Here is a 15,293-nt window from a genome sequence, read left to right on the forward strand (position 1 = left end):
CAAGAGGAGCAGAGCACGGATGAGTGCACCTGAATGCTGAGCCGTGCTTTGTCACGGCGTGCTGACATGCAGCATCACACACATTTCAGAGCTCTTTATCAATCCCCGCTTTGAAACGACACACACACACACACACCCACACACACACACACCCACACACGCACACACACACACACACACACACACGCACACAAACAAGATGAGTGAGGCTGTCACTGCGTCACTCTGCTTCTAAACCCTTTGATGCATTTTTGTTGCTATGTCAAGGCAATATGTTAAAGGATCCGCAGCGAAGCCGAAGATGGATTCCCTAGATGCCTTGCCGGCTCTTTTGTCTTTGAACTGGTCACTTTGAATTTGCCGACATGACTGATTCTTCATTTTGGAGAGAAATGACGTTTTCAGCAGACCACCGGCAGAAGAGATGTGGCCAGAATGTTATAGCACAATCAGCTTAACTCTGATTGCAAAAGAATCGGTGCACTTTGAATGTTCTCACATCATAACAACCAAAGAATTATATGTATTTAAATAAAGAGAATAAAGTTAAATGCCAACACAAAGTGACGCATGACTGCAAAGTAAAAACAATGTGCAAAAAACAAAAAAAGAAGTTATAAAAGTGTGGCTTGCGTTTGCATTTAGCCCCGTTACTCTGACTTGAGAAGGTTCATAATTTCTCTCATCATCTCTACAATGACTTCTAGTGGTGGCAGTATCATGCTGAGGTGATGATGTTCTGTAGCAGAGACAGGTCATCTGAGGGTATGGAGATACAACTACAAAACAAAGATAATGGAGGAAACTTGAGATGTTTACTGTGTGAATGTGCTGGAGATATTTTTGCAAAGAAAGGATAAAAATTTCAGCCTCGATGATTATGGTTGGTATGGACATATACGACAGGCAAAGGGTTTGGAAGCTATTTTTGTTTTTAATTTAAAACCAGTGAAAGGTTTGCTGACTTCAAGGAGTTATTTGATGCAAGAAAACTTTTATGCACACGCAGATGTTAGCACACTACCAGTGAACAAATGTTGACAAAAGGAAACCAGGGCTTAGATGGATGTTTGAGAAATATTGCTAGAATCAGTGCAAATGAAAATGCAAAGTGCAGTTTGCACACTGCCTGTATGCCATGCTGAAGAGAGCAAAGTCTGAAGTCCAAATACCTGATGATTAAAGTACAAATGTAATCTGATATGAAACTCAAAATGTAATAATAAGGTTGATTTCATCCAAAGTTCACTAATGGACTTGTCTTTGGATGACTTTGTTTTTGCTTCCAAATGTTTTAGTTGTGCTTTGCCCCAAAAGACTTGAGGCTGTTGTTGCAGAATAAAGAAGGGTTTGGTAAAATGTTGATGAACACCAGATTTTTCAGATTTTCATCCCACCAGACTACATTGCATTTGTAAATTATTATTATTTATTATTATTAAAAGTCTATCACATCAAATCCCAACCTTGAAGTTACTCATTCTGATAGGTGACAAAATGCGGACAAGTTCAAGGGGTATGGAAACTTTTTTACTGAATTTCTGTGTTTCTTGGTGGAGAAACAAAAACACTCTGAAAAAGATTAAAAGGAAGCAGCGAAAAGAGAGAATGAGTGAAGGAAAACGGAGCGAGTCTGTGGAAATCAGATTTCTGATATGGGTGTCTTGTGAGAACATGCTGTGATTGTGTCATGGTGTGTGGCCTATGTGTGTGTGCGTGTACTTGCGTGTGTATGTGTGTGTGTGTGTGTGTGTGTGTGTGTGTAAGGGGTGTGGGGGGGGGAGAACAATGTGAACAAGCTTTGTTCACATCAAACTAGCCGCAGTGTGAGATGCAGTTCGCTGCATTTGGACGCAGCCCTCTGCGTAAAAGTGCATATCAAGTTTCCAGACGCTGTTATGCCTGTTTGTTAGTCATATGTCTCTGTTACAGGTTTGTGTTTTAGTGGGTTGGAGCTTTCACACAACATACAATAAGGGACCTAAACCCTCATTATTGCCCACCAATCCTTCGCTGGAGTCACCGGTTAATTCGCCGTTCAGTGAAGCGGACAGGATCATCCATCAAGAGTCAATAGTTAACGTCGGCTTTGTCCAATTTCCATCCATCATCATCGCGTGCGTGACTGTGCGCGTGCTCTTTACGAGGATACCCCGCGCACCCCCCCCCCTCCTAACCCCCCACCTCCTGACCCTACCCCGTCCACCAGATCTCCTCCTCTTGCCCCTTTCTTCCGCCCGAGCAGCGGGGGGCAAAAAGCTTCAACGTGCGTCAACCCCACCTCTTCGTACTAATCCCCGCACGCCCTCTGGTCCTGTGCGCTTCCCACATTATTTTCCTCTAATGCAGCCGCAGCTAAATGGATATATCCCAAAAGGTCGCAGCCAGGAGCTGTATCCCATTACCAGCACTTTTATTTTTATGGCACGGAGCAGTGGCGCACAGGAGACTGGGGAGGGGGTGAACTTGACTTTCTTCTCTGTTCACAAACACGCACACACGCATACAGAGACACACACAGACACACACTGCCGCTGCCATCCACTCAGTCTGCCAGTTGACTGGTTCTTCCTTCGCACCGCCCTGCCAAGACGACATGTTCTGTCAACAGACTGGCTTGGCTACACTCTCCCTCTTTTGAAACGGCAACGAAGCAATCAATGCAATCTGCATGACAAGTTGCAAAAAACGAGACTTCTGCTGCGCGCCTGGCTGCTGGGGCTGCCATTGAGGTTGATGCTAAGCGTCTCCAAATGCTGATCTGGATTGGCTCCGTGCCTTAACCGTGAAATGCACATGTTGCCTGCAAAGGCGGGGTCAAATCGAAAACCCCTTCTCTCCCCCTCATCACTCAGTAGGACTCCGGGGCGTGCCCACATAAAAAAAAAAAAAAAAACCGAGGGGGCGTGCGCATCCCCACTCAAGTGTCTTCGCTTGCCATTCATTTTAAGCGCAGCAGCTTTGACCGAACATCACACAGTTAGAGATAAGAAGAAGAGCTGTCAGACGCAGTCGCTCAGACTGAGCTCAATCAAAGCATCCTGCAGGCTTCAGGTCAGGCGGAATAACTGGAACTTATATTTTACGCGCGGAAGAACTTGGACCTGTCAACTTACTTTAATTAATTCATAACCACCTGCAGCCGAAGATGGAGCGCCAATTCCCCGATTTCTCTGGTACCTGGGAAATGAAAAGCTCGGAAAACTTTGAAGAGCTTCTGAAAACTCTGGGTAAGCAAAGAGAGTGATGCTTAAAATGTGCTTCTCGCTTCTTTATATATATATATAATTTTACAGAGACTTGCCTCCCATTTTATATATATATATATATATATATATATATATATATATATATATATATATATATATATATATATATATATATATATATATATATATATATATATATATATACTTTTACAGAAACTTGCCTCCCATTAATCACAAAGACACCTCGTTCTGCAGGACACAGGGTCAGATCTTGTCATGTGCCTCCTTGCACAGGATCAGCCTGTTCGGCTCGGCTGGGGGCGGGGGGGGGGGGGGTCGGTCTTTGTCATTCTGCAGAACCAAAAACGACCTCCGATTATCTGAGTGGGTGTGATTACCGTGGAGGGTAGACAGCATCATTATGTCAGTATCAGTCAGGGAGAGGAACAAACACCTGCTGTTTGAGCCCCTCAGGCCCACAGCACCACTAAACGTCTCCTGATGTCATGGTCTTTTTTTCTATTAAAAAAAAAAATGTTATTCCACATTTAACACAATTGGTTTTACACTTAACAAGCCAACAACGATCTGAAATGATAATTATTTAAAAAGTGAAATAATTAATATGTGCCAGCCAATAAAATTATCCACCAACAACTGCCTGCAAGACCATTTAAAGAGCATAGAAAAGTTTTGTGAAGTTAAACTTTGCAGTATGTTCAAGTGAGCAACACGAGTTGAATGAGATATTTCTTTAACTTGCTCATACAGATTTAACTAAAACAAGCAGAATATCCCAGAAAGGTTTATTTATTTCGGAAATTCAATTCAAAAAGTGAAATTATATAGATTCATCACACAGGGTGACATACTTCAAGTGCTTATCTCTCTACTTTAGATGATTAAGGAGCAGATAGTGCCATTTTATAGCACAATCAAGAAATTATATTACCCTCAGTTGCTATAAGAGTGTTGTACATTTCAAATATGACTTTAAAGAAATCTGACTTTGTAATTTAATGCCTTGAAATTGGGTCTCGGTCTCTACAAAAACTCCTGATCTTTCTGAAACCTCAGAATGTCTTCACTACAACATTCTTCTATTAAGCATTTGACAACGTTTTTACCAGCGTTGCATTGAGAAGCAGCTGGTATTACCTGCTCAACAGATGCGCAGTTCCACCAGATGTTTGCTAATTGTTGCTGGCTAGTCTGAAGGAGCTGAGTGGGAGAGGTCTGCTCTGTCAGGGAGAAGCTGGGAAGCTTTGAGGAGGAGGAGGAGCTTCATCCTCGAAGGCGGTGCTTGGTCCACACAGGGATTTTGCGCAGTTAAATATTTACCAAGAGAGGTTCAAGGAAATCTCAAGCATTCATGAAAGAATTAAGGCAACACTCAAGGTGTGTTTTTGATGTAGGAATGGCATTATAACACGATCTGAAGTTCAAAAAAGTAGATTTTACATAATACAGCCCCTTTGACTTCTTTTGAATCACGACTCTGCTGCAATAATTTCTGCCTATTGGCTTTTGTTTATACTGAAACTAAGCTCTGCTTTGTTCTGGTGAGTTGCATCCCTACGTCTGCTCGGTTCGGCACGTGGCAGCCATCATCACTCATGAGGATCCTGTCTGTCCGGCATTTTCTAATCATTTTTCATTAGACGATTTTCCAAGTCACACCTGGAATTCGCGTCATCAACTCAGAGAGATATCATCACAGCAAACAAGGTCGCTCTTTATCTAACTCTCTCTCTCACTCACTCGCTTTAATCCTCAGCACATGGAGGTCACTTAAATACATGTCAAAGGCCACTACTGCCCCTGAGCTAACACTCATTATAGCAGAGAATTCCTATTGAAGCAATTAGCGAGCATGTTTTGCTCCAATAATCCTGCCTGTTTGTCTCCATCACTCTATGTGTGTGTCTGTGCGTGTGTGTTTGAGGTGAGAGAGGAAAGGGGCTCTAACAAAGGACAGCATGGCGAAATGATTAGGTTGTACTGTGCGCAATAATCAGGGGTCAGGATTTCTCAATACTGTGCAAAAGTCTGAAGACATTAATTGTGTGATTTCATTCTGTTCGCAAGGACACAAACTTTTCTGATCGGCAGCTCCTCAAGGTTTCTGACGGTCTTTTAAGTTTCATTTGTTGTCCTGAACCCAAACATTTCCAGAGATTGACTGTTAAATCGTTCAACTCAAAACTCCAGAAATAAACCGGCGCTGTGTCCACGCATAACAGGCAACTTAGCAATTATCTGTATTAATGTGGATCACCATGCACTCTGATACCAACATCTCTTGAGTGTGAAATTGATCGAAGATAAAGCACTTTAACACATGAAAAGATATTTTAGCACCAACATAATGATTCCCAGTGAACTAACGCTTCATACCTGGCATTCAGGAGACGATTAACTCTTTACTGATTGTTTCAGTGTGAGATAACTTTTATTTATAATTCTTCTACTTTGGATGGTTTTTGGGGCCAAAGTCATCCTTTGGTTTTTCACAATTCTAAATTTTAAGCACACACCGCATGATGTATTGTCATGGTTACATTCTTGGATTGGAGGGAAAGTGGAAGAAAAATCTTTCATAAAGTCCTGGTCTTTTAATGGCCTTTGTTCAAAGGCCATTAAAAGACAACAACAAAAAAATCACAAATAATACAAATAAAACTTTTGCAAGAATGCAAGTTAATGTGACTCAGGAACGTTGCTCCTGGTTTCACTGAAGACACTTCACAGCTGGACGAGGCCCATCAGCACCACCGACGCTCCTCTAACCATCTATCCGTCCTCTCTTCCTTGACTAACTCCTCCTCTCCGTCTCTCTGTCCCAAATGCTTCCTATGCACTCTGACCTCTGACCCTGACTGTCTCTCAGTGTCTGTGTGTGTTCTGCGGTGAGGTCTGCCTTTTGGTCCCACGTCTGCAGACAGGAAGGGTCGAAGGTGACCTTTAGCTCGGAGGATTTAGCAGAAGCACCCAAGCCTTCCTTCTGTCCTCACCAAATGGCTTACACTTCAGGACATGAACTCTGTTTGCGATAAAAGTTTAAGAGGAATTTTAATCATTTATGTTATTTTTTTTTATTCTTAGTAAGCACAAATAAGTAAAACTGTGGAATCTGGAGGTTGAATCCATTATTAAGGAAGCTTGCGGATATATTTATTTGTAAAACAGAGAATATTTATTTATTTTTTTATATTTTTCTTTTAGTTTTATTAAATTAAATGAAAATTACAATATAAATAAAGTTACAAGTTTCAGGACAATATAAAGAAAGGGGAACAATGAAAGAGTTACCAGACTGATTACTTATCAGTGAAATGACAAAGAACAAAGTCTGTGTGCAGAATTTCCTTTAAAACATGATGCTACGTACCAATTCATCTAAAACACAATCACGTGAAACATTATGCACTCCAGGATTTAGTATCTTTATTTGAATAAAATCTGCTATGTGAGTTTCTAAGACTGCACATATTGGCAATATGTTGAAAGCTTCAAGTCTTTGCCTAATAATTTCCAACTCGGCGTCACGGTGTGCAGTCTGCATCTTATTCCTCTCCTCCTCGACCAGATGCAGGTAATGCACCCTCTGCCCTCGTGCAGCATGCGTAGTCTGCATACAGTGTGGATGCTGGGCACACTGTTCATGGTTGGTGACTGTGCATTTCTCCGTGTGTATATTCACACTCAGTGACAGGTGGGAATGTGTGTGAGGTGAGAGGTGTGAAACTCAACTCGACGGAGCATACACACTTCCCCTCGCACTTGGACAGAGATCTTCACACACAACACACAGACCTTCTGCCCCTCGGCAGTCTGAACACCCCTCCTCTTCCTCCTTCTTCTTCTTCCACAGCCGTCTGAATCCCATTCCCTCTTGTTTCCCACACTGCAAAATCAGATTCCCTCTCTTATCTTTTACATTTTCTCTGACAACTATCATGTTTGGCTAACACATTTGGCATCAATTAAGTAACTTTTTTTTTTTTTTTTTTTAGCAATTTAGTTAGTAGCTTTAATTTTAGCTGCTCATATATGGAGTAATTGATAAATGAAACTCCCTTTGTGGTTAATGGAAGGAGGAATGAAGAGAATAATACAACAGCCTGCAGAAAGTGTAAATCCCCCAGTTGAGCCTGGGTGTATTTAATCTGTGGGTGCGTGTTTGCATGTGTTCACGGATGATGTTGTCAGGGGAGAATGCAGATGTGCAGACTTGCTTTGTTTCATGACCTCATTATTTCCCCACAATCATTGCTGGAAGGATTTATGGGACGCAAGTGAGCGCTTTTCCCTCTCAGCAGAGCAGGATATCTTTGAACCTATACAGTGGCTTTTGTCACGTTTCAAACATAAATGTGTTTATGTTTTATTGAGATTTAATGAGTTAGACCAAAAATCTGAAAAGTCTGTAATTTAATCCCAGCATAAATCTGACTGCTCAGTGAAGGAGTCAGAGATTCATTAGAGAGCGCTGGTGAACAAACAGCTTCATGGGGCGCTCCTTTCACTCCACAGGGTTTGCACCTCTTTGTATTTAATCCCAATAAATTACAAACCGGATTCCAAAAAAGTTGGGACACTAAACAAATTGTGAATAAAAACTGAATGCAATGATGTGGAGATGGCAAATGTCAATATTTTATTCGTAATAGAACATAGATGGCAGATCAAAAGTTTAATCTGAGTAAATGTAACATTTTAAAGGAAAAATATGTTGATTCAAAATTTCACAGTGTCTACAAATCCCAAAAAAGTTGGGACAAGTAGCAATCAGTTGCTGGAAAAAGGAAATTGAACATATAACAAACAGCTGGAGACCAATTACCAGTAATTAGGTCAATTGACAACATGATTGGGTATAAAAAGAGTTTCTTAGAGTGTCAGTGTCTCTCTGAAGCCAAGATGGTGAGAGGATCACCAATTCCACCATTGTTGCGCAGAAATACAGTGCAGCAATAGCAGAATGGTGTTACCCAGCATAAAATAGCAAAGACTTTTAAGTTGTCCTCATCAACCGCACATAACATCATCAAAAGATTCAGAGAATTTGGCACAATTGCTGTGCGTAAGGGTCAAGGCCGTAAAACTCTACTGGACGCTTGTGATCTCCGGGCCCTTAAACGACAGTGGCATTCCTCAAACAGGAATGTCGAGGAAATAACACCATGGGCTCAGGAATACTTCCAGAAAGCATCGTCAGTGAACACAATCCACTGTTCCATCCGCCGCTGCCAGATGAAACTCTACAGTGCAGAGAGGAAGCCATTTCTAAGCAGCTCCACAAGCTCAGTTGTTTGCACTGGGCCAGGAGTCATTTAAAATGGAGTGAGGCAAAATGGAGGACTGTTCTGTGGTCAGATGAGTCACGATTTGAAGTTCTTTATGGAACACTGGGACGCCATGTCATCCGGACCAGAGAGGACAAGGATAACCCAAGTTGTTATCAACGCTCCGTTCAGAAGCCTGCACCACTGATGGTATGGGGCTGCATGAGAGATGGTGGCCTGGGCAGCTTGCATGTCTGGAAAGGCCCCATTAATGCAGAGAACTATGTTCAGGTTCTAGAACAACATATGCTCCCATCTAGATGTCATCTCTTTCAGGGAAGACCCTGCATTTTTCACAAAGATAATGCCAGACCACATTCTGCAGCAATCAGAACATCATGGCTATGTAGGAGAAGGATCCAGGTACTGAAATGTCCAGCCTGCAGTCCAGATCTTTCACCTATAGAGAACATTTGGTGCATCATAAAGAGGAAGGTGTGACAAAGAAGGCCCAAGACGATTGAACAGTTAGAGGCCTGTATTAGACATGAATGGAGAGCATTCCTATTTCTAAACTTGAGAAACTGGTCTCCTCTGTCCCCAGACGTCTGAGTGTTGTAAGAAGAAGGGGAGATGCCACACAGTGGTAAAAATGGCCTTGTCCCAACTTTTTTGGGATTTGTTGACGTAATGAAATTTTGAATCAACATATTTGTCCCTTAAATTGATACATTCTCTCAGTTTAAACTTTTGATCTGTGATTTGTGTTCTATTGTGAATAAAATATTAGATGTTGGCACCTCCACATCATTGCATTCAGTTTTTATTCACAATTTGTTTAGTGTCCCATCTTTTTTGGAATCCAGTTTGTACACAGAGGACTTATATGACTAAATGTGAACAAGCTGAAGAGGGATGAATGCTATAAATATCTGCAGGACACAATGTTGAAAAAAATCAGTAAATCAGATTGTAAAGTGATTCTAACTTGCTTTATCTCAGGCTTTATCTGTCGGCCTTTCGTATCTTCAGGGGTGAATGTGATGCTGCGTAAGATTGCAGTGAAAGCCGCCTCGAAGCCGCTGGTGGAGATCTCGCAGGACGGGGAGACGCTGTCCATCAAAACGTCCACCACAGTCCGCACCACTCACATCAACTTCACCGTGGGCCAGGAGTTCAATGAGGCAACCGTGGATGGCCGCTCCTGCACGGTAAGCAAGCCTAGATTTGTTCCCAAACGTTTGTTCGTTGTTTTAAATGCAAACACTCGTGTCAGAGGCAGAATGGGCGTGTGAGGAAGGAGCGGCCTACACGCCATGAATTTGTTTAATTATGCTTTTCCATCACGATAAAACTAATAGCACAGCTTCACTCCTCCCTGGTTCTCCGAGGGCCCATCAAGATTCGCTTTGCTTTTCAACATCCCAGCGTCTTCCCGCTCCATCCTCCCCTCTTGGCCTTTCTTGCCCTCTGCCCCTCCCTAATTCTCCCCGCTGGCCCTGCGTGGCCTCTGTGTGGCCGTCTCCAAAGCAAACACATGCATCCAGCCAGGACTTCACTGCATCACAGCTTATCACTTCCAAGTGGCCGGCCCCCCAATGGGTTATTTCTCCGGTTCCTACACTATAGACAGTCATTCATTGGCTCCTTTCTTTGTGAATGACAGTAAGTCAGTCTGTGCATCCAGGCAGTCATAAAACATGTCGTCTTATTTTTTTTCCCCCTTCATGATTTTGTTTTGCATTTAGAGTTTTCCACGTTGGGAAACAGACAGCAAGATCATCTGTGAGCAGACTCTGCACAAAGGAGAAGGTCCCAAGACGTCTTGGACCCGAGAGATCACCAGTGACGGCAAGCTGATCCTGGTAAATCACACAAACTGACAAAAAAGCTTTGCTAAAATAGTCATAACACTTTCACATTTTTACTTATTGTCACTCTAAAACTCAAAATCTTATTGGGATTTCATGGAAAACGATGCGCAGTTTTTTGTGGTGTGCATTTATTTTCCTGAATTACTGTTTTGTTGAACCACATTTCTGTGCAAATAAAGCTGCATGTCTTTAGGGATATGCCTCTACTAGTTTTGCACAGATTTTTGACCCCTCCTCTGCAAAATAGCTGAAGTTCAGTCAGACTGGATGAAAAGTGTCTGTGAAAATCAGTTTTCAAGTCAGGTCACAGTTTCTCAATTGGATATTTGCTTGACTGAGCCATTTTAACACGAGTGTACTTTGATTAAACATTATTCCTAATCATAAAAAAGAATAATCATCTTTTCTATGTACGTCAGAAAGGTTCTTTTTTTTCTTGTGTTATCAGATTATTGTTTTCCATATTATTGGTGCATTTCTACGGAAGCGCATTGCTATCACGCAGGAAAAATTTTTTTCGATCGAAATTTTTTTTTCTCTGCGTGATAGCAATGCGCTTTCGTAGATTTCCTCCATGTCTTGTGGCAAACCTTAAACTGGACTTCGTGGCTTTCTTTAAAAAAATTGGCTTATTCTTGCCACCGTAATTTTATTTAAGGCCAAGTTTTCTTTCCCAAAGTTGTCCTATTAACAGATTCTCCTACTTGAGACGTTGGAATATTTACACCGTAATTATGCTGTACAGATAACGTTTAAATTTATGTTCTACTATCTTAACTTTTAGCATTTAAGGCCTATATTTACATAAAGTAAGAACAAAATGAATAGTTTCCAGGCTCATATTAATAAAAGCTTTTCATCAAAAGGACAAACTCAAGTTAGTCTTGAATATTCACAGGGTTCAACTATAAATGTTATGAACAATCATAACACATGAATTATGGACAAACAGTTTGCAATGAGTCAGACAAACATCACAAATCAACTTGGCTTGAGTTTTAACTTAAATCAGACTTTTAAGTTTTCACCAAAGAAAATATTGTAAACTGTCCATGTAATACTCTGGAAACCAAACAAAAGAAACATATATTGTTGGGGAAACGTCCTTTGTTCTGTTTCTGGGGCTCTTGGTGTTGCCTCCCAGTGGGCATCAAGGAATGCTTTATTAAGTCATTATGAAGATGGATTAGCTGCACCGGCGGTTCTGGTTGACTGGCGCCAGAGGCGAGTCCACCCCCCACCTCCGAACCCATTCTGCTCTTTTTTGTGTTTTCACAAAAGAATGAAGATTTTAATAATGCCAAATGAATCTCTGTGCAAAAAATAAATAAATAAATAAATAAATAAATAAATAAATAAATAAAATATCCAGTCCAGGTTTTAACAACTGGAGCCGCTTAGATCTTAAATTACAGATAATGCAGTTCAGTCCAGATTCCTCACCAAAAAAAAACTAAGTAGACCTTTAATTTAGCAAAAATCCCCAAAAAACAAATAAAAAACAAAAACAGGGGTGTTCCCTCTGCAGTGATTACTCATCCAATAAACAATAAAAAAAACTTGCTTGGGGCGCAACTGAGATAACTATTTCACTTTGATTAATTATCAAAGTGATAATTAATCACTTTGTCGCCCTGGGCCTAAATTAGACAGTGCCAGAAGATAGCATTGACAGAGCTACATTAAAACATATGAGAACTGAGGCCGACTCAGTCAAACTCCAGTTTTATCATCAATATTTTTAGATAAAACTAAAGATAGTTATTATTATTATTGTTGTTGTTTTTTTTGTTTTGTTGTTGTCAAAATCACTTGTGGCAAAAATTAGCTTATCAAACGTAGCAAGTTCTTTGATAATCTCATCATCTCAACAATTTAGATTTCCATTAAAAATGCTATTTCTCAACAGAAACTTTTTTTTTCTCGCTGGACAAATGAGCTCTAATTAAAAGTCAAAGTTATTTGAAGGCTTAAACAGGGTTGAAGAAGATATGCAAAAAGCGTGTAGGGTGTTTCATGCCACGTCTGGAATGGTTAAAGTCCAAAACCACAGGATAAATCTGACTCACAAGTCTTTAAAATGAGTGAACCGCAGTTGGTCTGCTTTAGGAGAGAAAAGGCAGCCAGACAAGCAAATGTTCATCATTCCTGCTGCTTTTCTCTGCTGGGAATGTCGCAAATCAATCCAAGTCTGGTCAGCCTGGCCACGATTTGACAACATGCTCTGAGATCTTGCAAGTCTTTCAAAACAGCGATCGTTACAGGAACGCTCCAACAGGGAAGACACAAAAGAGTCTCATTTTTATTCTATGAAAGGTTATACAGTTGTGTTGTGCGATATGACAGAAATGTGTTGATCCTGTTCCACATGACAACCAGGAGATGACAAAAAGAAGAATAGATCGCATTCCTTCCTGCAGTAAATCCTTTTTTTTTTTTTTTTAGCTGAGCAACTTGTAAATCAGAAAGGTATTTATGGGGAAATACTTTCTTGAGGGTTGGCATTTACAACTCTTAATTTTCTCTAAAGCACTGAACCAACAACCGCTGTGGAGCAGCCAGCAGCGGTTGACGTGTTTGCGTCAGAATCGAATGTCTGTTTCTGTAATCCTGTTAGCTGCTGGATAAATCACATTATCCTGGCCTACAAAAGAAGGCACAGCCATTGAACTTTGAACCAGTTTGTCACAAACACAAACCTTTATGTACTTTATAAGGACTTTATGTGATAAATCAGTGCAAAGCAGCACATAATGTAGGAAGGAAGGATAAGGACAAACTATTTTCATGAATAAATCAGAAAAGTCTAACATGCTTTTGTAGAGTCATCTTTCATTTACCAATTGCAGCTCTAAGTCTTTATTTAAAATATCTCAAACTTAGCCAGATTTCTGAACAGCCATTTTTAAGCAATTGCACTTATTCTCAATTGGACTTAGCTCTAGACTTTGACTATGCCATTCTAAACACATGAATGTTTTGATCCAACTCATTCCTTTGTAGCTCAGGCTGCATTTTTAAGCTTGACGTGTTGATGATGTTTTGAAAGTCCCCCCCCACCATTTCATCACCGCTGGGAAGCATAAAATGTGCATGAACACTTTAGGAAAGCGGTAAACTGGATCAGCATGAATTATTGACGGTTAAAAGTCCTGTGAGTGTTAACGCTGTCCTTTGTTTGTTGTTTCAGACCATGAGGGCGGACGATGTGATTTGCACCAGAGTCTACGAACGACAATGAACAACAGCACTTCTCACATTTTTTTTTTTGCCCTTCCAGTTCCTCTCTCCTCTTCACCGCTCCCCCTTTCTGTGTGCTGGGAGACACCAATCTGAAGATTTATTCCAGTTAATCTGTTAGCTCCACCATATAATATTAATGTGGTAACTGTATTTAGCATGTCACATTTAAAATCTGAGCTTCTGTCTTTGTTTTCCTTGCACGTTTTCTGACCTGACCAGCTTCATTTTGGGTGATGCATCGAGTCGCTAAATTGCAGCTCGTGCATTTGTTGTCTGTGCGTGTGTGTGTGTGTGTGTGTTTGTGTGTGTGTGTGATTGAGGGTTGTGCAGCAACAGCAGGCGAGATGTGAGACTATATTTGTAGATGTGTAAGCCAATCCATGAGCTCTTCCTTTATCAGGTCAGTTTTGACGTCTGTCCTCTCCTCTTTCTGGAGCCTTGCTCTCCTTCGCCCCATGTAATTTGCTTTTTGTATTCATTACTACACAACTTTTTACACTGTATCTCTTTTGTATGAAATAATAAGAAAACGACCCTTTCTGGGGGGAAAACATAAACCACCTTGACGTCAGTTCTTTGGCTCTCCTGTGCAGAAAAAAAAACTATTAAGGAGCAGTAAAGGCATTTAACAGTGCCCGAAGTTTTATGGTTTGTGAGTGTAGCTGCAGAATGTGTGCACATTAAATGGCTCCATCTTATTTTAGGCTTTCTCTCAGCTGTCTGCAACCAGAATAACTTGTCTGTCCCCGCCTTCTTCACATTCTCTGTCCATCTTCTCCCCCTCGTCTCTCTCATGTCTATACTTTTCGTGACTAGTTTTCCTGGATCTGCTCATCCTGCAGCATTCCTTCACCCCCACAGCTGCAGTTCAGTAGTATTTGTCTTATTTCCATTTTGTTTGGCAGTTGGAAGTATATTGTTTGTTTTTTACGGTTCTTAATAAAGTTTAACAAGACATTTCTTCAGCCAAAGCCGTCCTTTGTTTCATTGTTTTGTTGCTACAGAGCCAGAAAATCTTTTACCGTTTTATTTGCCAAGGTTTTTTTTTTTTGCTTCACTATTTTTTTCTCCCACTAACCTATCATTTTAGGATAGATTTGTTATTAGATGTTGCTAATGTACTTAACTTTGATCAATGGACTTTCAGACTTCAGAAGTTTTCCATAAACGATGAGCCAATATGTTGACATAAATTTAAAAATGTGTTTTTAGCAGCCAAAAAGAAATAGTATGTCCCCATCTATCGTTTGATCTATAAAATGTAAACAGTGAAATAATTTCAATGCTAATTGTTTTTTAAAGACCTATAAAAACATTGGTCATCTGTACATTTTTTGGGCCAAATTATTTTTAATAAGAACCACAGAAGGAACCCAAAGAGTCACGAAGCTGTGGAACCGCAGGCTTACGGCTGCAGGCTCCATAAAATACATCGAAAGAAGTGGTTGTAAAATGAAACTGTGTAAAAGTTTGAGTGTATTTGCAAGGTTTAGGCACCACAGTAACCAATGAATATCTAGAATCCACAAACACTTTAGACCCCCTCAAAAAATCTAATAACTGCCTATTTTAATACCTCAAACTCAGAGCTATACCTTAATAAGCATGAGTAGGCACAATGGAAATCATCTTGGCACTGCCACAGAAACTAATACTCTTTTTTTGCTCTCTCCTGTGGA

General features: G+C 40.7%; 1 protein-coding gene across 1 annotated transcript; it reads left to right on the plus strand.

The window, feature by feature from the left end:
- The first annotated feature begins 2,464 nt into the window (after positions 1 to 2,464).
- On the plus strand, positions 2,465 to 14,585 carry crabp2a (cellular retinoic acid binding protein 2, a). Its single transcript, XM_014987192.2, has 4 exons — positions 2,465 to 3,230; positions 9,530 to 9,708; positions 10,246 to 10,362; positions 13,562 to 14,585. Exons 1-4 carry the CDS (start codon positions 3,149 to 3,151, stop codon positions 13,610 to 13,612), a joined length of 429 nt encoding a protein of 142 aa, XP_014842678.2. The 5' UTR covers positions 2,465 to 3,148; the 3' UTR covers positions 13,613 to 14,585.
- The last annotated feature ends 708 nt before the right edge of the window (positions 14,586 to 15,293 follow it).

The sequence above is a fragment of the Poecilia mexicana genome, unplaced genomic scaffold (assembly GCF_051168715.1).
Source record: "Poecilia mexicana isolate PSO_F unplaced genomic scaffold, ASM5116871v1 scaffold_16, whole genome shotgun sequence".
In the NCBI taxonomy this organism is placed as follows: Eukaryota; Metazoa; Chordata; class Actinopteri; order Cyprinodontiformes; family Poeciliidae; genus Poecilia; species Poecilia mexicana.

Excerpts from the sequence above, each read along its gene's own strand:
- crabp2a (XM_014987192.2), top strand. The coding sequence starts at position 3,149 with ATGGAGCGCCAATTCCCCGATTTCTCTGGTACCTGGGAAATGAAAAGC. Across the intron at positions 3,231-9,529 it reads AGAGCTTCTGAAAACTCTGG|GGGTGAATGTGATGCTGCGT; the intron begins GTAAGCAAAGAG and ends TCGTATCTTCAG. Across the intron at positions 10,363-13,561 it reads GTGACGGCAAGCTGATCCTG|ACCATGAGGGCGGACGATGT; the intron begins GTAAATCACACA and ends TTGTTGTTTCAG.